Here is a 26,208-nt window from a genome sequence, read left to right on the forward strand (position 1 = left end):
AATACAGTTATTCCAAAGGTGTGCTTATGAAAATGTGCAGCCTAGCCCTGTACAATATATATTCTTTTTGGAATAAATGCATGCCTTACTAAAGCTCCAATAGGCAAGATCAGCTGACTAAGCTTCTCTTCTTCCAGATCTATACCCAATCTGCTACATTTCAAATTCACTGCATTTCAAAGAATTCATTTGTTTCTTTCTTGTTTCCAAATCTCAAGCAGAGTCCCATTCTGGTAAGCAACATGATTTCTACCTGCCCACAATTGCCTCCACATTCAATGTGTTTAATTTTAATAGCTCCAATCTCTCTGTAGGAGTCCTTGGTCCAGACTTGACTTTAGCTTCCAACCAAGCAAAATATTCACAGCCAGATGGACTGTACAGATGCAAGAGAACCAGTCTTCAAAAGACAAAAGCCCTGATAGTTCTTTTCAACCAATGTGATTCATTTTGCAATTATAACAGTAATGATGAAAACAAGAGTGGTGCAGTGGTAACAAGGCTCCCAAGATCTGAAAATTTCAGGTTCAAGTTTGGTAAGGTAAGGAAGTTTTGGCACGTCTCAAATTTTCAGGAGAAGACACATCTTCCTGTCCAGTAGGTTTGCTATCTAGTATCTAAATCAAGAGTATCTAAATCAATAGTGATTCAGATATTTACTGGAATATCACACCTCAAATGTGTGTGTTTTTAATGTCCATCCTATGCATCTGAAGAAGTAGGCTCAAGTCTACAAAAGCTTGTACTAACAGCTTCTTTCTGTCAGCTAGTCTCAAAGGAGCTACAAGATGCTTTTGCATACTGATTTCCCAGACTAACATGACTATGTCTTTGGATTTTTTAATGTATGACACCGATGTAAAATCAATACTGGCTCTTAGCTTTACTCAGGTGCATTCACACTGTAGGAATAATGCAGTTTGATATCACTTTAATTGCCGTGGCACCATCATACAGAATCCTGGTATTTGTAGTTTTGTAAAGCACTAGCACTCTTTGGCAGGAAAGGCTAAAGACCTCGTAAAACTACAAATCCCAGGATTCTATAGGATGGGGCTACAGCAGTTGTTTCAAAGTGTATTATTTCTACAGTTAGACACCAAACAGAGCGAGCATGGTACAGTGTTTGACTGTAGCTCTGGAGACCAGGGTTTGATTCCCTGCTTATGAAACCATAAGATGGAGCTACTTAAAGTGGTCTCAAAATGCACTATTTCTGCAGTGTAAAGCTCTAAAGATGATAGGAAGAAAATCAACTCATTTGAGATGTGGTGCTGAAGAAGAGTGCTGAGGATCCCATTGATGGCCAAAAAGACAAATAGAAGTGTCCTAGAGCAGATCAAACCAGAATCTCCCTAGAAACCAAGATGACAAAACTGAGGTTGTTGTAGTTTGGACACATCATGAGAAGGCAGAACTCACTGGAAAAAAATAAAGCTAGGAAAGGTGGAGGGAAGTGAAAAGAGAGGAAGGCTACATGCTAGATGGATGGACTCCATTAAGGAGATGACGGGTATGAATTTGTGGGAACTAAGCAGAGCAGTGGAGGACAGGGAGTCTTGAAAATGTCTCATCCACAGGGTCGCCAATGGGTCGGGATCGACTTGAGGGTGGTTAACAACACAAAAATTCTATGCTTTTCATGATAGGGATGTAAATGAGATTTTAACAACAATAAAACCCTTTCAAATCAATACATTGAAAAACCAATTGAAACCATGAAAAAAATGGTGGCATTGCACCTGCCTCTTCCTGTCTATTTTTGAGGAAAGGATGGTCTCTCAAGGGCAGAAAGAGAGCACCACTGGCAAATCCAAAAACATATAGCAGTGTGTAGCTTTCCAACTTTGGAGCCAGGTTCCTGTCAGAGCTGTGGATAAATAGGTTCCTTCTGCATTCAGGATTTTCCATCCATGACCTAAACCACCCACACAGAATCCTTCATTTCATATTTAAAATAAAAGAGAGGGTAGAGAGGCCAGGGCCAGAGTGAAAGTGAAGGACAGGCGACACCGGAGAGTGCTGGGGTCATCCTAGCCTGCTCCCATCCCAGCCGATGCTCCCATTCCATATATAGCTCCTGACAACTGGAACCTTTCACTCTCTTCCTCCCCTCACCCCGTCCTACTCTCATATATCTGCTTCTGAAGCCTGAGCAGAGCTCTTGGCCACAGTGAGGATCTTTGGGTACCTGCTGCAACAGGATGGCTGAGAAACAGGAGCAGCCCCAAGCCTCCCAGAATGGTGAAAAGACGGAAAATGCAGAAAATGCAGAAAATGCAGAGGAGGCTGAGAAGCCAAAGCTGGAGCCTCTGCCACCATTTGAAATTGTGACCGGGTAAGAAAGCAGTTTTCAGTTCACTTTAGATGGTGGCAATGTGCATGAAGTCAAAAGAAGCTTTCCCCTTCTTTTGCACAGGGATTCTTGGGTATTTGCAGATTGTTCAAAAGGAGAGTTCTGCTTGATTTTTTCCCCGATTAAAGACAGAAAAGGAAATTATATCAGAGCTTTGTAACAAAGTGTGTGTGTGTGTGTGTGTGTGTGTGTGTGTGTGCGTGCGCGCACACACACACACACACACACACAGACTTTCAATTCATCTGACAACTTATGGCAACCCCATGAATTTCCTAGGGTTGTCTTAAGCAAGGACTAGTCAGAAGTGGTTTTGTCAGTTCCTTCCTCTGAAATACGGACTACAGCACATGGTATTTGTTGGCAATCTGTCATCCAAGTACTAACCTGGACTTAGGTAAAAGGATCAGTTAGGTAAAAATTTAGAGGGCCTTAAATGTTGTTCAGGTAGGATGAGCTCAAAGCATATCACTGGCAAATCCATTAATTTAGCTATTATCTTTAATGCCACTTCAATTATTATTTTCTTTCACAAAAGAGAAAAATGCCCAGCTACAGGATTGAAATCACAAAGCAAATATTGCCTATGGTGCAGCTAAAAATGTTTTGGATTCCTGACAGGAAGAAAGCAAGGACTGGGCCATCTTGTCTTCTCTAGGGAGGGAGTTCCAAAGTCTGGGAGCAGCCACTGAGAAGCCCTATTCTCTTGTTCCCACCAAATGAATCTGAGAATCTTTTCTATGTTTTTAATTGTATTGTTTATAAATGTTGTAAAGCCACTCTGAGTCCCAGTTCTGGGAAAAGAGCAGGATTAATAATAAGACAGCTGTTGCAACAAGGGAGTTGTGTGCTGCAACTCTTTCGACCCACCTAAGTTTCTGAGCACTTTTCAAAGGCAGCCCCATGTAGAGTGCATTACAGTAATCCAAACAGAACATAACCAAGGCATGTACCACCATGACCTAATCCAACTTCTCCAAGAATGGGCACAGTTGTCACACTAGCTTTAATTGTGTAAAAGCATTCCTGGTTACTGCTGAAACCTGGGCCTTCAGGTTTAGAGCTGAATCCAGGAGTACCCCCAAACTGCAAGCCTGCCAAGAGAACCTGCATTTAGAGGAGTGTTACCCCATCTAACACAGACTGAATACCTATTCCCAGATCTGTTTTTGACTGACCAGGAGCACCTCTGTCTTGTCTGGATTAAGCTTCAATTTGTTTGCCCTCATTACAGCTTCCAAGCACTATTTTAGCACAGGAACAGCTTCCTTGGTATTTGGTGAAAAGGAGTAATAGAATTGGGTATCATCAGTGTATCAGTGACACCTGAGTCCAAAATTCCAGTCTTCTCCCAGTGGTTTCATGTGGATGTTAGGTAGCATAGGGAACAAGACTGAATCCTGAGGAGCTCCACAGACCAATGGTCAAGGAGTTGAGTGGGAATCCCCCAGCATCACCCTCAGAGTGCTGCTCCAGGAAGGAAGGAAACTCCTCCAAGCCTCATCTCTAAGCCTCATCTCTTCCAGCTAACCCTGGAGATAATGCTTTTTTTCCATCCAGAATATGGGCAAGTTGTAAATTCTTAAAGTTTCCACTCTTTTGATGGGTATCATCATGTGCTGGTCTAAGGAACGATGCCACTCCAGGCTGTAGTCATAAAGACCAAATTGTATTAATTTTGTATTACTAAAAATAATAGAAGGTTACAGTTTTGGTCCAAATTGTAAGTATTAACTTTATCAGCACAAATGACAGAATCTTTAGAACTAGGATGCTATGGCTCCAATCTTATAAACATACTAATCAAATGCAGTGGAACTTTCCTTTAAGTAGGATATGAATAAAACTGATTAAACATACTGCATGTAGGTCTTGTTAAAGATATTTTTCAAATGTGCTGTTAGCAATTGCTTTTGATAAGCTGGTTCAAGGCTCAAAAAGGATTGTGGAAGTGTGGAGTCTTTAGTTCTGACAGTATTGTTTACACTGAAAGAAAGGTGAAGGAGCAATAAATTTTGGTGGAAATGAGAATAGGAAATATTTGTTCATGGTATTAGTATTCCATCTTTCCATCAAGGAGCTCAAGATGATCTGGTAATTTCCTCCCCCACCACATTTTATTCTTGAACAATGCCACAAGGGAGTATGGGTTGGCAGTGAATAGACCAAGCATACACAGTAAGAATATCAACCTGGGTCTCCCCAGTCTCCAGGATGGCATTAGCAAACCTCCTCTGAAGACACTTGCCAAGAAAACCCCGTGATAGGTCCACCTTAGGGCTGTCATACGTTGGAAACGACTTGAAGGCACACAATAACAAAAACTCCTAGTCTAAAAAACAACATCTCCATAAACAGGAAACATAAACATATACCATAAACAGGAAAGAGGGATGGGGAAAATCTTGCAGCAGCTTTAGACTGACTGATTTTAGCATGAGCTTTCATGGATTACAATCCACTTCAGAGACACTGATCAAGTAATATTAAAGCCACAGGTAGTTAAAAACAGCTACATGTTTGTAGGCGTGGAATAGAGGATAAAGATACCAATAGTGACTGTTGCCATAAACCAGGGTTGCAATTTGGTATCTTTCTGTATCCTACTGCACTCTCATCCCAGCCTCCCCACAATGTTATAACTGTACTATTATATCTTTGTCTTTAATACTGTATTCCATCAGTGCACCTGAAGAAGTAAATTGAAATCCACAAACACTAATGCTGAAATAAATCTTAACAATGCTGATAGATTATGTTTTTGAGATGTTTGTGTACACATAACTACACGTGTTTTTGCAATGACTAGAGATAGAACAGCCAAACGTAATTAAACTGCTTCATCTATGATTGTTACATTAGTTGGTGAGAATTAGCCCCAACAGTTCTAGGACCAAGATTACTATGAAGATAATTCAACATTTAAAATAATACATTAAGAATTCCAGCTTGTACAGTGGACCCTTGTTATACGCTGGGGTTTGGTTCCAAGATCCCCCGTGTATAACAAAATCCGTGTATGCTCAAGTCCTATTCAATATAATGACATAGCAAAATGGTGTCCCTTATAAAAAATGGAAAATCAAGGTTTGATATTTGAAATTTATACTTTTTTTTAACATATTCAAACCGTGTATGCTTGAATCCGTGTATAAAAAATCCGTGTATAAGAAGGGCCGACTGTACTTTGAAGATAAATATTGCTGTACATAACATATTTTCTTAGTGTCCTTGACTCACTGATTCTGTACATCAGTCAACTTGAGATAATATTTTAATACACTTGATCACATCCCATTCCTATCTTGCCTCCATAGAGGTCAAACTAGTAAGTAATTGGTTTTATCTGAACCTCACAACAACCTACCTTTCTGGCAGTTGCAGTGCAAAGTAGGCAATTTTTCCTTAATGTTTCCCATATTTGTAATCACTGACATCTCTTTCATATAGAGAACAGAAACTAAGAAATTCTTACTAGCCAAAGGCCACTCAGTATGTCCACAGTGAGATGACATTTGAACGCAGACCTCTGTTCAAATAACTACTCATTGTACCAAATTGCTTTTATTGGTAATATCTAATTCATGGAAGTAGAATACACAAGATCAGCTCTGTGGTTCTGCTTAAGCTTTGAACATTTCCCACAATACAGCTTTTTAAAACATTTTTAACAGCCCATAAAAAAGCAGCACTGAAGACTACATAACCTCTGCAGCTGCCAGCAGGAATCTCAGTCCAAATCTTCTATTTATTCATCAGCTTCAATATGATTGAGGCCTCTAATCCAGCTAACGAAGGAATTAAAAATATTAAATGTAACTGGCATTTCTGCTTAATTATCCCATAATAGTTCAAGTATTTCAGTTGCTATCCTTGGATTAAGAAAGTTTCATGTTATCTTGGCAGGTTTTCTTTTCTTTTTTTAATGCTGCTCCCAGACAGGTGCAGCTATGGAAACTGTGCTGGGAATCTGACCAGTCTTTATAATTAAGCCTCTTTCTAGAGTATTATGACTTCTTCCTGAAGTAGCCATGTAAATTACTTGAGACTCCTATAGATGCATTCACTTACACAACATACTTCTGCAATGGAAATGAAATATATTAGTCAATTGCTATAGCTCCCAAAATGGAGTAAGACAAAGTTCAAATCCTGCTCCCTTCTTAGCAGTGGCAAAGTACTTTGCTGCCCAGTCAAACAGAGGGATATTTGATATTGCATCTCAAAAGGTCAATCAAGATTTGTTCTTAACAGGGTGTTGACTGGCTCTTAGTAATTGTCTATCAGCCAGATCTTTCTAACCAAAATACTGTTCCTCCAAGGATCAGAATTTGGAAACATTACTTTTTTGGGATTACAGCTCCCAGAATTCCCCTAGCTCCAGCTAATATGGCCAGTGATAACTTTTCCACCAAGCACAATGAAAGACTGAAAGAGAACTTTCATTTATGGTGGTCCCATGTGTTCCTGCACATAGGCACAATTGTTAATGATGAATAATCGGAATTAAAAACACAAGATACATGAATCTAAATACTTTGACAGTGGAACATGGTCCCTCAGAGTGTGGAAGACTCTCCTTCTTTGGAAGTTTTTAAGCAGAGGCTGGATGGCCATCTGTCGGGAGTGCCTTGATTGGGTATTCCTGCATGGCAGGAGGTTGGATTGGATGGCCCTTATGATCTCTTCCAACATTTATGATTTTATACTTACCTGAAGAAAGAGAGAGGGAAGTGTAAATGTATTTCCACCAGGTAAATTAATCTGGGATTGACTCAGAAGTGTCACTACTTGTGATGAAATTTCTAACACTTGCATTGGAAGTGAGAAGACAAATGAGTGATGCTAATGAAGGGCCTTGGGAGAGGCAGCATTAACAACTTTTTAATAATCTCTTTCTACTATTTTATTGTGTATGTGTGTAGGCACATGTTTATGATTGACTGATTATGTTCTCATCTGGTGCCTGAAATCAAAGTATGCAGTGCAATTTAGGGATTGTGGTATCACTCATATTTGGGGCTCATTTCTCTACAAGCAGATGTTCTTTAATGCAACACAAGCAGCCCTGGTGGCGCAATGGTTAAATGCTGGTATTGCAGCCAAAACTTTGTGGGTTCCATCCCCAAAAACTCCAGGTTGACTCAGCCTTCCATCCTTTTTGTAGACCGGTAAAATGAGTATCCAAGCTCATTGGGGCCAACTGGCTAACACATTTTAAACCACCAAGAGAGTGCTTAGCAGTACAAAGTGGTATAGAAAAGTAAGTAATATCACTATTGATATTATGTATACTCTAGTTACAGAAAAAGTGGGATCATTAAGGTTGGGGCCACCCCAGCATGGTAACTCATGTTGTCACCTCCAGGCAGGCAGCAACTGCAGGGGAGGCAACATAAGGAAAGAGCAGGAGGGGAGGCAAAGGGATGGCAGAAGGAGAAGTGGCAGCAGACAAAGAGGGATGCTCACCATCTGCCCTCCCCCTCCTGCCCATGCTGCCTGGCACACACCCGAGATACCTTCCTCTGTCATCCAGGACATCCCCGCTGTTTGCCTGCTGTGGCCACTGGTGGGAATGGGGCACTGCTGCCTCCCAGCAAGCCCTTCCAGTTCTAGTGAAGCTGCTGGTCAGGTCGGAAAGGGAACCGATGGCGGCAGGAATCCATGACGACTGCCACCACACCCTGCCCCATCCTCTTGGATTCATTTACCTTGACAGTACTACTGTGAGAATGAGAACACCGTTAGAGCTGGTATATTCCCTATACCAGATTGCTACATTTTAGTGCACTCCAGTTGTTGGAAGATGGAAGAAACTGGAAGGACTATCTATTCCTGCTATGCAGAAATACATAACTGCAAATCCCACTGAATTCTATGGAGCAAACATGTACACACTTACTTTGTAAGGAGCTCAGTTTATAAAACTAAACTGATGCTGTTTTATGGATGTTACCCATAGCAAAGTACAATAAAATTAAAACACACACACACACACACATTATTTCTATTGGCTTCTAATCCATAGTTTCTATGTACACTTGCAAAGAGCATTTTTCAGAGCTCTTTTCATATGCTGCTATATTGTCCGTTTAAATAGCCTTTAATAAAAGACCATTTAAAGGCCAATGTTGTTAGTAAATACTTTAAGACTACATTCAGATTTTGTACACTGGTCCCCAGTTGTTCTTGCACATTAAGCAGAAACACTGTGGGAATTAGAGATGAAAGGCTGAAAGGGGAATGGCAACAAATTAAAGCTCTAGACTTGGCAAAGATGCCAATGTAATCCACATATTCTTCATGACTAATTGTAGCATTATTTGTTATGCAAAGAGAGTCAGGGATCCACAAATGAAGTTCAAGGCCAGAAATTCAACCTTCGGTTAGAAGCACAGCTGCTTAATTTAAATGACAAAAGTAAAAGGAGCAGCCATTTTTCCATGGAGACAAAGCCACACAAAATATTGCCAGGTCTTTCATCCTAGCATATTAAGCCACTGCACTAAGCACCTTCAAAACTCAAATGGCTCCGCTAAGGGATCAAGAATATGGAATAATTTTTAATAGCTTTGGGCGTGGTGTGGTGTTGTTTGGGGGGTCAAGTATGTAGTAATGTGCCAGAAAGAGATCAAATTAAACAGAAAAAGTAACTGATCCCACCTGATTCTTTTCCAGGGAGAGTGGAATATTTGGCTAAAAAATGATGAGCAATTAGCCAGGTCTACTTATTAATTATTTATTAAAATAGTTATATCCCACCCTGTATCTGAGGATCTTGGTTCAGTGTACAATAACATAAATTCAGGACAATAAATAAGAGAAACAATAATTTAAAAGACTAAACATATTGTAAATAATTTATCATTTAAAACTGAACATCTTAAACTACTGGTAGTTAAAACAATTTAAAATAAGACTGACTGGAGCACGTGCACAAATTGGATAAAATCAGTTAAGGCAAAAAGACTTTAATCAAAAAATGAATGTATGACATTGGTTTTGGTATCAATCAGGATTTTGAGGGAGGATATTCCATAACCAGTGTGCTACAGCTGAGAAGGTTGTCTCCCATGCCCTTCCAAATTTATTGTCCCAAGAGCTGGTACACAGAGGGGCCCCACTAACAGACTTCCAAGTCTCATGCAGGCATGTACATGGAGAGTTGCTCCTTCGAATATTGAAGTCCCAAGCTATGTTCATTAACAAGTCTCCAGTCTCCCATTCAGAAGTACCTGGCAGCACACAGTTAAGTGTGGAGTGGAAGGATCCTGGTTCATCTGGCATCTCATGAAACTACTAATGAGCCTTAGAATAAGCTAGTTCTCAACCTCAGCACTATAGTTGTGTGTGAAAGTAACATCAATGGGTTCCTTTTAAAGGGCTGTTATACAAGTGTTGAGCACTTGGAAAAACTCTATCTATCTCCACCAACATCATAAAGCTGAAGTGCTGTTCTGCTTATTTGATTTCTGTAGGTCCTTCCACATTCCACAGCCACATTCCAGTACATGTTTAGTTTATCCTGTGAATTACCTGAAGTCACAAACCATCATATAAAATTGGTTGCACTGAGCTATTATCTAATTACTACTATTGTTCAGGCTGGAAATTTTGTTTAATTAGCACCAATAGCATAAGCTACTCACCAAGGTATAATGGACCCCGGCTGGACCAAGGATACCACTTAATGAATAATCAAACCAGAGTTCAGCAGTTACTTTTTTGGATTACTTTTGCCATAATCCCACTGATCATGCTGACTGGAGGATTCTGGGATACACTTTCTGAATCAAACGTATGTGTACCTTTGGTCTGAAAGTCTTCCATTTTACACAACTCAGCTTTAATGTTTAAAGAAGTCTATGAAGTGCATACTCCAAAATCTATTATGCTATGTAAATTTAATTCTGTGAGGGGTTTTTATACCAGTTATACATAGCACTTAAGAATGAAATTCAATCACCCCATAATACTATGCTTGTAAATGCTAATGTTAGTAGCATTAGTTAGAAACAAGCTATGAATCATTAAGCACTTTCTGCCATAAAAATGTATGTAATCCAATGCCATTGTTAGATAATAGGAAAATAATGATTAGAACAAAAATGAACCTAGCCTAAATATATATATATATAATATAAGGAGTTACAAAAAATCTTGTTAAAACCAAATAGATTGCTTCCATGGGTCAGAAAAATAATCACAGCTTTCCAACAATACCTAAGATTTGTGTAGGGGGGAAAAGCACTGTTCAGGGACAATGATGACACAGACAGATGCCTCAAAGTATTTGTGTGGCCTGTACTGTAAAGCTGAACTGCAATGCCAACTGCTTAACATGCTGGGAACAGGTGACTATCGAGGCAGTGTTGACAGCTTACTTTCCAGAATACATTTATTACCCAAGAGGCATGCCTGCACAGAAACTCTGTCTTTCTCTGTACTATGAAAAATGCTTTCCTTTCCATAGTAGCTTTCTATTTGGAGATCACAAGTTGGGGGCGGGGGAGGTGGTAGGGGAAAGAAAGAGATTCATGGAACATATTTTATATCCACAATTGGTATGACAAAGGATCTGTAAATTAAAAACACAAAAAGAAGGCAGGATAAATTCTCTACTGGTACATGCATCATTTATTACTTTACAGTGCCTTATACTCACAAACCCAGTAACTGCTAAATAATACAAGGGGAGCGTGACTGGAGCAGAATTAAGAGGACAGAATGAGGTAGAAGACTTGGTGCCATTTTCCTCTGAAAGCTCCCCCTCCTACTCACACTGTGCCCTCTGTGTTCTGGGGCTTATTTCCATTCTTAGAGGCCAAATGGTAAAAACAGCAGTTGAAGAAAACAGGAACAAAACAACTGGAGTCTAAACATATCACTCACTTCCAATTCTTCCCTGAAAATGCTGCTCTGCATTCCTGCCATTAAATAAACAAGTGCATGGGAATACATGTAATAATAACAGTAGTAGTAACAACAGCATTTATTTATAATGTCCTTTCCACCAAAGGATGGTACATCAAACATTTACAATCATAAAGACAATAAAATGTTAACACTATAAATATATATAAAACCCCTAACATCGCATAAGCCACAACCCACCCCAGCAACCTGCGGCAGAAGTTAGAACTCATCAAATTAATCCAGTGAATCAAAGAGGAAAGTCTTCAACTCTTTACAAAAATGGGTGGCATCCTTCTCCAGCCGAATGTCCAAAGTAGAGCATTCCACAGATCTAGAGTCAGATCCTGAAAGGTTTACAGCCTTAACAGAGCTGTGTGCAACAATAATGCTTTGCCTGTAGATCTTAAATACCTAAATGGTGCATATCATAGTAGCTAATCTGTCAGGTACTGGGGGGATTAGAGCAAGGAGCCCTAAACAGAAAAACCTAAGGTTTGAAACAGGAACTGGCCCAAACTGGTAGCCAGCGAAGGGATCTATGGTGGTGGTGGCAGGTAGAAACATGTGAGTATACAGGTAGGCTTGCCATATCCCGCCTGGGGGCGGGACTTTCCCAGTTTGGGGCAGGGCCACACGGTCCCGCCCCAGTTTGGCCCCTCCCCCAGGACCTCCCCCCCCCCAGCAAGGCCCTGGAGGCAGCTCCAGCCCTCCCCATGGCTGTGTGGCACCCTCCCCGCCTCCCTGCCTGACTTAAGCCTAGAGAGCAGGTCTTCAAGACATCTGCCACTCAGAGCTATTGCCAGCCCACTTGGTATATATACCCTGCAAAAGGCATTACTTTCAGGTTACAGTGAGCAAAGAAAAAAAGGCCATCAATCGTTCCTGTTTCCCTGGGAGTCTAAATGCCTCATCTTTTAAATGTCTACCACTCAGTATTGTTGTAATTCTTTATCACAGGGTCGTTTTTGAGGCCCTAAACACCTTTCCTTGTAATATGCAAATTTCTCCCGAAGCTGACCAATGGGAAAGAAGCAATCAGCCCCCCTCCCCTTGGGTTGGTTTTCAAGGGCTTGGAAGGAAGAGATTTTGCCTTGCAAGTTGCTGGTAAATAATAGAAGGCTTTGGGGTTGCAAAAGGCTGCAGAAATAGTTTGACCCCCCCCTAAACATCCATGGCTCAGTGCTATGGGATTCTGGGAATTGTAGTTTCTTGTGGCACCAGAGCTCTTTTGACAAAAGGAGACTGAATGGAGGCGTTGCCTGGCTGGGGGCAGAGCCTCTTGCCAGCAGTGAGAAGGTTGCGATGATGAGGAAAAGCAGGGGCTCCTCTGGTGGTCCTGGCCACTTCCCTTGGCTCCCTCCCTCCTCCTCCTCCTCCTTCTCCTCCTCCTCCTCTCAGAGCTCATTCACACTCCCTGGCTTTTCTCTCCCCCCTCTGCACTTTGAGACCCCTTTAACTGCCAAAGCTCAATGCTCTGGAATTCTGGGGTCTGTGAGGCATTTGGCCTTCTCTGTCAGAGAGCTCTGGTGCCACAATAAACAACAATTCCCAGGATTCCATAGCACTGAGCCCTGGCAGTCCAAGCAGTGTGTTTTGGACACAGGGATCCTCCAAATGAATCCAGTCCCTAGCTTTTATATCTCTCACACACACTGCAGGAATAATAACCCACTTTGAGACTGCTTTAACTCAGTGCTAGGGAATCCTGGGAATGCTAGTGTTTGGGAGACATTGAGACTTCTCTGTCAGTGATGGCTCTGAGGCCACAATAGACTACAATTCCCAGGATTCCACAGCACTGAGCAGTCTCAAACTGGACCATTTCCTCAGTGTGGATGCACCTGGGGAGGCATTCTGGGCACTGCAGTTCAACTACGTTTGGAGGGTTATGGGACTCCCTGTCAGAGATAGCTCTGGGGCCACAATGTACTACAGTTCCCAGCATTCCCCAGCATTAACCCAGGACAGTTAAGTCACTCTCAAACTGGATTACAGTATTTCCTCAGTGTGGATGCAGCTTTTGTGAGGAACTCTGGGCATTTCAGTCCAGCATTGTTTTATTTCTGCAGTGTGTTTTGGACCAGAGACAAGGTGACCAGGCATCCTCCTCCTTTTCCAGGACATGTCCTCCATTTGGATCATGGCTAAGAAGCATGGATTTATAATTATGTGGGTGTTTTTAGCTTTTATTTTTGGCCATGTCCTACATTTTTTTGCTTGGGTGCCCTACATTTTGGGGTGAGGGCATTGGTCACCTTGGTCAGAGAGCTTTCCAGGGGTTAACTGCCATTCTGCTGTGGTGCTGGAACAGACCACCATTCCCAGAATTCCATAGCATTCAGGCAAGACAGTTAAAGTGGTCTCAAACCAGATTATTTCTCCAGTGTAGATGCAGCCCAAGCCTTTTGCCTCTCTTATGCCTGAGATTTCAAAGCCCAGCCTTGGCACCACAACAAACTACAAATCCCAGGATTCCATAGGATGGAGTGATGAGAGTGAAAGCAGTGTGGCAGCAGCCTAAGTGTGCTTAATGCAGTTCTTAACATGGTGCACCTCTTGCCTACAGAGTCTCACAAGACTTTTTTGTTTAACAACTTGTACCCATTAACTCCATTTCATGTCTCCTTTATTTAGTGGGGAGGAATACAGACAAAACAAGCCAAAATGAAGAAAAACCAAAGTCCCTTGACCAAAGGGTTTGTTTGTGGAATAAGCCTCTGAAATATGCAAGAGGCAATGTTAAAATAAAGCCATGTTCAATGCCCAAATGTGCTGTTTGGAATGGGGAGAGGGGGGTGGCCAGAAAAGGAAGTACATTTCCGTGATCTGTCTACGAATAATGTCAAAATGTCCTCCATTTTGATCATGCCTAAGAAACATGCATTTATATTAACATTTCTAAAAAAGCCTCAATTTTTTTGCGTGTCCTCCATTTTTAAAAAAAAATGTGTCCTACATTTGAAAATGTTGTCCTGCATTTGTCCTACATTTGTCCCGGTTTGGAGGTCCTCACTTATGGCAACCCTATATACAGGGAGATTTAAACAGTCCAGATGGCACTAGTCTAAATTGAGGCCAGAGGAAGAAGAGAACAAGAAGGCAAATTTGCCAGGCTATTACTGTAATCCAGGTGTGACATAACAAAAGCCTGGACAAGCAGATGAGCAGTTTCAGTGGTCAAGAACCTACAGATCCTACAGATGTTCCAAAAATGGAAATTACATGCTGTTGCAGTTACCCCAGTAAAGGGGCACAGGAACAATCACCCAGCAGGACTCTGAGATTCCTGACAAATGAAACAGGAACCACTGTGAAACACTGCAACCATAGCAAAGGACATGAAAGAAGGGCTATTGGACAGTGAGGCTGAAACACCAAGAACTTCATTTTTTCCATGTTTATCTTAAATCAGTGGGTGATCACCCATCCTGTAGTTCCATTTCTAAAACTGGGAGACACCAGATGATGAGATTTCTTTCCAGCATCCATGAAATTATTTATTTATTTATTTCCTTAAAATGCCACCTTTCTTCTAGAGTGGGACCAAAGGCAGCTCCCCAGAGACAATTAAAAACCTTCATAACAAAATTTGAAAATAATTAAAATCACCACATAGAACAGTATAAATTTAAAAGACATACAAAAGTGAAAAAAGAAAAATAATGGCCTGTTACAGACAGCCAAAATAAAGCTGCTTCAAGTCACAGTGGAGGTATGGTGTTTCAATGATGCATGCATCCTAAGGGTCCAGAAGCTGCACCAAAGCCACCATCCAGTCCTTACGGCTGGAGCATGGCTTTGGTGCGACTTCTGGACTCTTAGGATGCATGCATCATTGAAACACCATACCTCCATTGTGACTTGAAGCAGCTTTATTTTGGCTGTCTGTAATAGGCCAATGTATCCCAATAAGAGGCTGTCCTGCTTACACATTAAAAGACTGCTTAAACAAAAATGTCTTTCCATGCTGGTGAAAGAAAAGAAGGGAGAGGGCCAGCCTAACCACCCACAGAAGGGGTGGGAGCAGTTAAAAGAGAACCCTAGTAAAGGTGTAATTGTTTGAGGAACAGTTTGTCTAGTTTACAAGCTGTTCTTCACATGCATACATATGTGTATTTGTTTATTTTGTAACTTTATTTATTTTGTGCCTTTATCATATTTATTATACTTATATCTCATGCATACACCAAGGAGTGCAATGCAGTGCAATGTTCATCATTCTTCCTTGTCCCCTGCCTAATTTTGTCTCATATCTAACTAGCCTGACACTCTTATAGCACCCTGATTCATATATTATTTACTGTTAATAAATAATAAGACTGGCAGATAAGGAACAATTTGTTCTAATGCGTCACCATTTTCCATAGAGGTGCTCCTAGACTAATTGTTTGTGAGAAACAAAGCCACAGAATCACAGAACTGGAAGTGGTCCTAAGAGCCATCATATCCAACGCCCTGTTCAATGCAGAATCTCCAGATAAAACATCCCCAGCAGGTAAATCGATCCAGTCTCTTTTTGAAGAGGTCCAGAGATCCCACCACCAAAAACATTGGTGTTATGTGCCTTCAGGTTAACTCCAATTTATGACAAATCTGTCATAGGCGTTTCTTGGCAAGGTTTATTCAGAGAAAGTTTACCACAGCCTTCCTGCTAGGCTGAGAGAATGTGACTTGCCCAGTTTAAACCCTGGTCTCCTGCAGTTCCAGAAAACACTACAACAATAAAATTATTTTTGTCCTCTCGGGAAATTTCTAATAAAAGGACAATAAATGAACCAACTTGACTCACAAATTCACTTGGCAGTTCCACACATCTTTCTACACATGAAAAACACTATGATGAAATTAAACCCTAAGAGAGAGCCTGTTGTTCATATACTTATTTGATTCATATTTTGCCTTTCCCCAGAACTGGGTCTCAAGGTATCTCATAATAAGATGAAAACAGGCACAGATGGAAACAGATAAGGGAAGGCAGAAGTTAGTTTGTTTTTAAAAAAAACCCTCAAGTGATAATATTAAAATATAATTACACTAATTTTACAATTAAAATTCTATGGTATTAAACCATTTAAAAACACATAAGAAATAAAAAGCAAAACACCTTTAAATGTTCCCTCCTCAGTAGCCAGTCGGTAATTCTATTTAATAAAAAGCCAGATGGACAACAGGTCTATCTTAGTGGCAGGTTCCACAACCTGGGAGCAATCCCCATGCAAACCCTATCCTATGTCCTTACTCAGCCGGCCTGTAAGGATGACAGGACCCAAGAGAAGGCCTTTCTCCCAAAGACCTCAGGTCCTGAAGAGACTCATTTGAAAGAATCCTGTACTTCTGATAGGGTTGTATTTTCTCATATATACGCTTGTTTTAAACATCAGATCCTCTGGCATCTGTTTCAAGGAGTAATATGGGATAACTTGTTTATATAGCATTGGCAAATGGGATGCATCTATTTCCACATATTGTTGTGCTGTTGTTGCTGTGTGCCTTCAAGTCATACATTTTCACTCATTTTCAAACAGAAATGTGCATATACTGTAATACTGTCATTATCACACTAAAAACTAAGCATATCAAAACCAGTGTCAGCTAGACTGTGTCTCAGAAATTCAGTGTACTATAAATCTGAATATGATATAAAAAATTTAAACCTATATTTTATTCAGTAAATTCCTATTTACATTCCTTAGATACAATATTATTGTCAATTACATAAGAATATGCTGTAAATGAAAACATTGCTGATTTAGAAATAAAAGCTACTGTTAGGAGGAGTTGAAAGGCATGAAAAACAGCCTGAAAGACAACTGTGTGTCAGAGACGTGTGCATATGTGTTGATTTATAGTACATGTGGCTTCTTTTTCCCTTGCCCTTTCAATGATGGATAACTAAGCATTTCAGAGCCACAGGGTGCACATGCCATCTGCTACAGTCTGTGACTGCTGAGGCCAGAGACTTCAAAGCCCCGGAGCAAGTTCTGTTTAAGGTTTAATCAGCACACACATATACACATGAATCTGTACATTGTGACAGTACTTAACTGCAATTAAACAGAACGTAAAAAGAGCACAGATGGTGAGACTATCTATACCATGCTTTCTGGACACTTTGGTATAAACACTGTAGAAGACATGGTACTGAGACAAGTCAGTCACTTAACATTCTAAAGTCTCTCTACTTTGCTTTAAGTATACATTGCAGTCACCTGAACATTTGCTATCTACTGAAAAACTTTATCTAAGTATTTTTATATCACCTACCAGCCCACAAAGGCTCCCGAGGTGATGTACAAATAATATCAATTAAAACAATGCAAAGTTAAACCATTTAAAAAACATGTTAAAACATTTTTAATGTTTTAAAAGCAAGCTACCATATATACTCAACTGTAAATTGATGTCATGTATAAGTCGAAGGCAGGTGTGGGGGCCAAAATTATGGATTTTGGTATAACCTGTGTAAGTCAACCGTAAAACTTAGGGGCACATAGCAAAAGATGATGAAGGAAAGGATAACGATGCAAAATGAACCTATTTTCCCACCCAGACGTGAAAAAAGGCCAGCAGTAACACCATAGTGGTGAGAGTAGAGGGGGTTGGTGCTTCTTTTAGGCTCTCTTGGGACTGACTAAACTCTATAGTCTTTTTCCATTCTACTCAGAGAAGGGGATGGTTCCTATTTTGATAAGCATTAAGGTACTGTACTTGCATTGACCTGTGGGTAAGTTGGCCCAGGTATTGTGGGTCATTTTTTTGATTAAAATTTTTAGACTTATACACGAGTACATACAGAAAAAAACTTCCTAAAACACAATTTTAAAACAGAACAATTTCAAATATTAAAAGCTATGTGGATCAGCAGTGCCCACTGGAAGCATAAAAGAGATGTAGCCAGCCTAACCTCTGTTCCATAAAGAATTCAACAGCTGGGGTGCTGCTACAGAGAAGGCTGTTTTATGTGTATATAACAACCTAATTTCAGGAAATATTGGGATATGTAGGAGTGTCTCCTTTGAGAAACTCAAATTTAAGACAGGGTCATATGGAACAAGGTAGTTTTTCAGATATCCTGGCCCAAAGTTGAGCCCTAAATATGCTAAAGGCACTAGGTCCTATCTAATCTTTGAAATTAAGCAGGGTGAACCTAGATAGTATTTGGATGGGAGACTACCAACAAATGCAGGTGCTGATTTCAGAGGGAAGAACTGGTAAAACTACTTCTGAATATTCCTTGCTCAAGAAAATTCTAAGTAATTAATGGGGTCTCCATAAGTGGACCAGTGACTTGAAGGCACATACACACACAAGCTGTTTAAGACTTTCTTGAGCCAGTGTGGTGTAGTGGTTTGGTTGTTGGACTAGTGCTCTGGGAGATCAAGGAACGAATCCCCACTCTTCCACAAAAACCCACTGCATGATCATGGGCAAGTCACACTCTCTCAGCCACAAAGGAACCTCCCCCCAACAAATCTTGCCTTAGGGTCACCATAAGTCAGAAATGACTTGAAGACATGCAGCAGCAGCAGCAACATCAAAATCAGCACCTTGAATTGACTCCTGAAGCAAATTCAAAGCCAGTGCAGCTCTTGTAAGATTGGTGTTATATGGTCTCGAATATGTACACCTGACACCAGTATGGCTGCTGCATTTTGCACTAATTGTAACTTCTGGACATTTTTCAAAAACAGCCTCATGTAGAGCACATAATTGTAATCTAATTAGGAGGTAACTATTATGGTTTGAAGTAAATGGATTTTAATGATTCCAGAAAAGCTGTCATTTTTCATTGCTGTAGACAAAATAACTGAACAAGCTGTACTGATTATTGTAGTCTGAATTTCTGAAGGTGAACAGCTGACTATATCTAGTGCATAAAGTTGTCAAACATTCAGTGGGAAAAAACAGAGTGGATAGACAGTCCAGTTTTAAAACATGGGAATCAAACAAAGCCAAAAGGAATATCATTTTGGTTGGATCACCTGTTATCAGCTGAAGCTGAAGAACATGGCGCAATGCTAGTTGCATGTATACCAATAGAACTGACTAGTAAGAGGATTGGATATATCCAGGGCCTATTGGAAGCAGTTTAAAAGTAAAGGCATGGCACATGCTCAGAGGACTAACTCTCTACTCCTTTTTTTAATGAAATCGTATTGTCATGTGCCTTCAAGGCACTTCCAACTTATGGAGAACCTAGCATAGGTTTTCTTGGCAGGATTTGTTCACAAAAGGTTTGCCATCGCCTTCCTCTGAGGTTGAGTGTGTGTGACTTATTCAAGGTCACCAAGTGGGTTTCCTTGGATGAGTGAGGATTTGAACTCTGGTCTTCCAGTGTCCTAGTCCAAATGTTCAAATGACTACATAACATTGACTCATTTTGGTGTGGCGTTAACTGATTCACTTTTAGGGTAAACATACTTCTCCTTTCCATGTTCAAGAATGGAGGCCTTAGTGAATGAATGACAGTGGATTATTTAATGGAGCAGTCTTGATAGACCTTGACCTGGAAGATTGGGTTCCATACCTAATAAGCAATTATACTATCTTTATATAAACTTCTAAAAAAATGCAGCATAATTGAGCAACTAAAGGATATAAAACAAGGAACAAGTGTTATTTCCAATGTGTTGGAAATAATGTGTATGACATTTGTTCTTTGTATCTCACATTGATGTTCTGGGTGGTATCCTCTATCAGCGGAATACATCATGATGCTTCCAACATGGCTCCAAATGTTTTGTACATGTTTAACTTGACATCACTAAGAAATTAGAAAATTTTCAGTGTGTAAGTAGACCTTTTCTTCATTATGGCTCTTCCTTACTTTGGTATTGGGGAATGCATACATATATGCATTCCCCCCACTTTAGATATTACATGCCATTCTCTGACATTTTATTATTTGTTACTTTACTGCAACCCAACGTTACAGTTGTTGGCAAGACAATTCAACATGTTCTGGTGCCCAAAGTCCAAAAGGCACCCACCCACAAATTGGCATGGCACAGAGCATTCTCTTGTACAAACTTCAGTGATATTATATTGCCCATTGCTTGTTGACTCTGTCTGGTGACACCTCTCCAGGGTTTCAGTGAGAGGTCTTTAGCATCCTTTGCTATCTGATCCTTTAGGTACTGAACCTGGGACTTTCTCCACACAAAGTGCATGCTCTACCACTGAGCTATGTTACTATATTTACATTGCATATCTTCCCACTTGGAGGGAAAGCCCTGCTTCTTCATGTTTCATGGTGATGGCATCTATAATCGCCCTCAAAACAGCTGTCTCAGTTCACCTCATAGAACAGTGGTTCTCAATCTTCCTAATGCCGCGACCCTTTCATACACTTCTTCATGCTATGGTGACCCCCAACCATACAATTATTTTCATTGCTACATGCAAATACATGTCTTCCAATGGTCTTAGGCAACCCCTGTGAAAGGGTCGTTCGAGCCCCAAAGGGGTCCCGACCCACAGGTTGGGAACCACTGTCATAGAAGATATACCAAAAAAATCAATATAGCTGAGACCTGCAATTCTGGGAATAAAAATCTGGAAGACAAATTAGTTGAGTAGAATAATTCTCAAATTTGACAAATGAGACAACTGGACATGTCAGTAGTGGGGACATGAAGAGGGCTTTTTTGTGGCCAGTCCCACTGTGGAACTTCATTTTGAGGGGAGCAAGGCTAACTCCTTCTCCTTTGCCCTCCTACTAGAAGGCAAAGACCATTTTAATCAGCTAAACCTTTGACACTTAGCTGGTTTCACCCGATGAGGGCTGCAATTGTTTTTTTAATATGTTTTGTACCACCCTGTTTTTTATGTTTTAACTCTACTCATTCTTCATTTCAACTGCACTGTTGTTACCCAACTTGAGGGTCCATTTCTGCAGAAAGGAAGGATCTAAATTAACTGGATAAATAGCAAATGAAACTGATCACATATCCCAAAGAACTGTGAAATAATGGATATAGTATAGCAAGCTGATGAACAGCTGTAGAGAAAATTAAAGATAATTGCAGTACTGTAAACGTCCTGCATGAAATTCACTCCCACCTCCCACTTTTTTTACATTCCCAATAGGAAATTTTAATATATAATTTTAATAAACCAAGTCTGTAGAATGAAGAGTTTTTGCAGGGCAATATAGATTCCAACCACGACACAGTTTTCCAAACTCTGACTCATATATGACTCAAGCAGAGTCAGTACCCAAGCTGCAGAAAGGTCAGAGTAGAGTTTTACTCCTGCGGGCAAGGAAAATATGTATTGGGATTAAGTGCTACCTAGTGAGACTTGGAATGAAGGACTGAATGGCCCAAGATGAGGCTGTAATAAATGAGCTAGAAAAGAAATAAAGACACATGCCTTAATATCTAGTAAGCCAAAATGACTATACAAATAAAACAGATTTTTTAAGGATTAGTTTTAATTCATCATTTGTTATGCCTTTCAGTCAACTCCAATTTGTGGGACCCTCATAATTCAGTGTCTTGGAGCTTAGTCTGGAGACATGTTCATAAATCACCATGAAGTACTGGTCAAGTATAACCAAGGACTAAAAGAACCACTTTTAGTTTTGAACACAAGCATCTATGCAAAGCCACAACATGTCACTTTGGAATCTATGGCCTGTTACAGACTGCCAAAATAAAGCTGCTTCGGGTCTCTTTGGAGGTATACTGTTTAAATGATGCATGCATCCTAAGAATCTGGAAGCTGCACCAAAGCTGCACTCCAGCGCTTAGGAATGGAGTGTGGCTTTGGCACGACCTCCGGACTCTTAGGACCCATGCATCATTTAAATAGCATACTTCCAAAGAGACCCGAAGCAGCTTTATTTTGGCAGTCTGTAACAGGCCTAAGTACACATTTTTACTTTTGCAAGGTATATATCTAGAAGGTAGAAAATCTGCCCATACTAAGGCTGTGTAGGCAACTAGTACCTATCATGTTTTTATTTCATTATTTATCACTCTCCTTGTAATAATAAATGGGGAAAGTGATGTTGAACCGATATGGGTGAACAGGTACAATTGTAAATTTAGTGTGGAAGCACAAAGAGTTCTGATGGAAAAGGGGAGAGGAGTGGACAAAGAACAGGAAAATAAATGCTGAAGATTAGGATACCTGTTCTCCTAAGACTATCGACCCTTGGGAAGAAATAAAAAACTAAACAGTGATGACATGGGAATGAGTGCAGATTTTTTTCAGCAACCAAATGACAGGTGGTGCAAACATATCTTCTAGAAGAGCATGTCCTGGTCTGGTACCTTCCAGATGTGCTGGGCTACAATTTCCATCATCCCTAGCCAACCTGGCCACCAACTATGGGTGAACAGGTACTCTTGCTCCCAATTCTAAACACAAGTCTTTGTTATTTTCACCAATTGCTACCCTCAACTTTCAGGTTACTTGAAATGGTAAAGTGATTTCAATACATGGAATTACCACATGAAGGACATTTAGCTATTGTCCAAGTCTCCTCTAACTTTTCATGTACTACACAAGTGTGTAGTGCTAGTGTGAAATTTTCTTAGCACAAAAATAGTGGAAACTGTCATATTGAGCAGCAATGGCTCTCAAAGAGTTTTGGGCAAGAGTCCTTTCCTAGCTCTGCCTGGAAATCACTGGTATTCCCTCTTGATTTCCCATCCCAGTAATGACCATGCTCAGTTTCTGAAATCAATTCACATCAGATGTATTCAGAGCAGTATGAGTTACTGAACAAAGTTATATATTATAAACGGTGTAGATATAAATACTGACTTTTACTCTTCTATACAGGGAACGTCTTCCAGCCTTCTTTTTCAAGTTCCAGTTCAAGAATGTAGAATACAGTTCAGGCAGGAACAAGACCTTCCTGTGCTATATTGTAGAGATTCAAGGCAAGGAATCAAAAACCTTAAAAGGCTATCTGGAGGATGAGCATGCAGCAGCCCATGCAGAAGATGGCTTCTTCAATACCATCCTGCCCACCTGCGAGCCAGGGTTCCGCTACAATGTCACTTGGTATGTGTCTTCTAGCCCCTGTGTGGGCTGTGCTGAACGGATAACAAAGGCACTGCAGAAGAACAAGAACCTGCGACTCTCCATCGCAGTAGGCCGTCTCTTCATGTGGGAGGAACCTGACATCCAAGCTGCTCTGAGGAAAATGAAAACAGCTGGCTGCAAACTGAGGATCATGAAGCCTCAAGACTTTGAATATATCTGGAAGAATTTTGTGGAGCAGGAAGAAGGGGAGGAAGCAAAGGCATTTACTCCCTGGGAGGACATTCAAGAGAACTTCCAGTATTATGAAGAAAAACTAGCTGAGGTTTTGCATTGAGTTTCATGTAAGTATATGACCTCTGAAAATTAATTTCAAGTAATAAAATACTTCTTGGCAGGTGAGCTCAAGATATTCTGTTGAGGTAAAACGTCAAATTGTGCCACACCATGAAAGTCAAGGTACACAGTACTCAAGGCTGGACAAGTTCTTTTGGAGTCTAAGGCCACAAATCCCACCAAAAGAATGCAATTAACCCTGAATCATAATCATCTCCTTGAAGTAGCCACCTCACTCATTTTGACTTTCACTCTCTAGGGCCAGCTCTGCATTTTGACCTGCCCCGTCTTTAAAAAAAAATGTTTCAAGATGGGCAGAAAAGAGAAGACACCTACCCCCGCCACATTTCAGAAGAGCCATGCTGCAACCTGCCTCATAACTAGCAGTCAATGCAGGAAATCCTCTATATGACAGTGGTATCACATACTTCCTTGTTAATATGTGGAAGCACTATTGCCCCACCTCATGGAGTCAGGCTTTTAAAATATTCTCAGTGTGACTAGCAAATAAGCATAGGAAGTTGCTGCACGCAAAGCTGGGGTACTGATCCATTTAAGTCAGCATTGTCTAATTAAAAGATTATATGTACAGCGCTGTGTAAATCTACAGCTTTATAAATAAAGGTTAATAATAATAATAAATTGTCTCCAACAAGGACACACTTCATATGGTTTTCGCTATATAAACAATAGCATTTTAGCCTATGATCATGTCTGTCTGGGGCTGGTGGGAAGCAGCCACCTCACTTTGGTGAGAACTGATGGGAGTTGTAGTCCAACACCACACAGGGGGCACTTGTGTGCCTATGCTCTACATCTAAGAGTATGCATTACAATTTATAAGTCATAGCTTCTAGATGCATATTTCAAACAGTATTGCCTTTCCTGCAGCACAAATTCAGTGCTGCAACACACATCAATTTATATTAGAGAAGGAAGAGATAGAAACAATTTTTCACCCAACATTTACCTACTAGCTGAAAATGCAGCATTATAAAACTAAAGTCCAATACCAGCCTGATTATAAAACTGCAGCAGCAACCATAGAGAAGTTGTACAAGCCCAAAGGTAATTATTTTTATCTACCAACTTTGTCACATGGAATCTATTTTAAAATTTAGAATGGATGCAGGAATAAAAGTCTAACTCCAAACATTTGAGGGAGAAAAATGAAACATCAACCCAAGTCTTCTTTTCTCTCCCCAGGAGAAATCTGCTAAAACTGTGGAGAGACAACCATGATATACTTCGACATCTGGGACTCCCTATTCAGTCCTCCAGAGCCACTTCGAAACAGAAAAACACAAGTCTCTGGCTGACATGCCACTCTGCTGATAGACTAAAAATACATTTACTGTGCTGCATGTAGGCATTTAGTAGTTGAAACACATAAATCTGCACTGCCGCTGTTCATATGGAACAAAAAAAGAATGGTAAGGTGGAATGAAGTTAAAGATCTGCAGTCAAATCTTTCATCATTGCACATTTTAGAGAAACAATACTGCAAATTAAACAAATTTAGCCAACGTGTATTTTTTTTTTAAAAAATGAGATTTTAAAATTACTGTTAGTTTAAAATGTTTTAAATTTCTTTTTATAACGCAGAACTAAAACCCGTAGCTTATCATGCAGGTTAATTGCTCCAAGGCAAATGCATCAAGTAGAACACAATGCTGGTTCTACTATAAGTGTTCATGTGGTTAAAAAAACAAATAAGAAAATAAAACAAATTATCTTTACCAAAGTTACCTTCAATGAATATTTTTCTGAATAGAATGAAAATTCAGAGCTAAGCTAATAAGCTAATTTGGGTTTTCAGAAAGCATTTTACCCACCTTCCAGAGACACACATATGGTAGGATGAGAAAGTTGTGACCCATACCAGTTACTGTAATATCAGTTTCAAGTTTTGTTGCAAGAAGTGAACACAGCCACTTCTGTCTACTGCCATTCAAGGCAGCTGACTAGGGATATGCACGTACAAGATTCGATCGGCATTCTGTTTCAGCAATTCAGAAAGCCGCCTGGTTAGCTTAGACTACTTTGGAGAATTACCTTGGATGCATCTGCAAAGCAGAATTAATCCAGTTTGACACCATTTTAATTGCCATGGTTCAATGCTATGGAATTATGGGATTTGTTTTGTGAGCTATTTAGCCTTCTCTGTCAGAGAACTTCGGTGCCACATCAAACTACAAATCCCAGGATTTCATAGCATTGAGCCATGGCAGTTAAACTGGTGTCAAACTGCATTATTTCTGCAGTGCAGATGCAGTCCTATGTTCCAAGTAAGAATTACACTTTAGAAAATCATTGCAGGTGGTGCCTCCACTATGACTGGGAAATCAATGAACCATAAATCAATACCAACTCTGAAGTGGATAAAATGGGAAAGCATAGCAGCCTCTTCTAAGAGAATGAAGTCTGACTTCTGCCAAATTTTCAACAAATATGTATGGTGTGTGCACACAAGTGTAGCCTCCTCAGTTGGGGAGTGGGGAAGGTTTTAAAAGGATCTGCTTGCTTACTCATGAGCTCTTTTTAGGAAATGTGAATGAAAACAATATTCTTAGACCTCTGGCTCATGCCACAGGACCTTCCTC

General features: G+C 40.3%; 1 protein-coding gene across 1 annotated transcript; it reads left to right on the plus strand.

Annotated features, from left to right (window-relative positions):
• Nucleotides 1-909: 909 nt before the first annotated feature.
• Nucleotides 910-25,349, plus strand: APOBEC2 (apolipoprotein B mRNA editing enzyme catalytic subunit 2). The gene is made up of 3 exons (XM_089514729.1): nucleotides 910-2,338; nucleotides 23,066-23,613; nucleotides 24,812-25,349. The coding sequence occupies exons 1-2, from the start codon at nucleotides 2,205-2,207 to the stop codon at nucleotides 23,604-23,606; spliced, it is 675 nt and encodes a 224-aa protein (XP_089370855.1). The 5' UTR covers nucleotides 910-2,204; the 3' UTR covers nucleotides 23,607-23,613; nucleotides 24,812-25,349.
• The last annotated feature ends 859 nt before the right edge of the window (nucleotides 25,350-26,208 follow it).

Source organism: Sceloporus occidentalis, unplaced genomic scaffold, assembly GCF_023333645.1.
Source record: "Sceloporus occidentalis isolate IW3139 unplaced genomic scaffold, rSceOcc1.0.p SCAF_3, whole genome shotgun sequence".
Taxonomy (NCBI): Eukaryota; Metazoa; Chordata; class Lepidosauria; order Squamata; family Phrynosomatidae; genus Sceloporus; species Sceloporus occidentalis.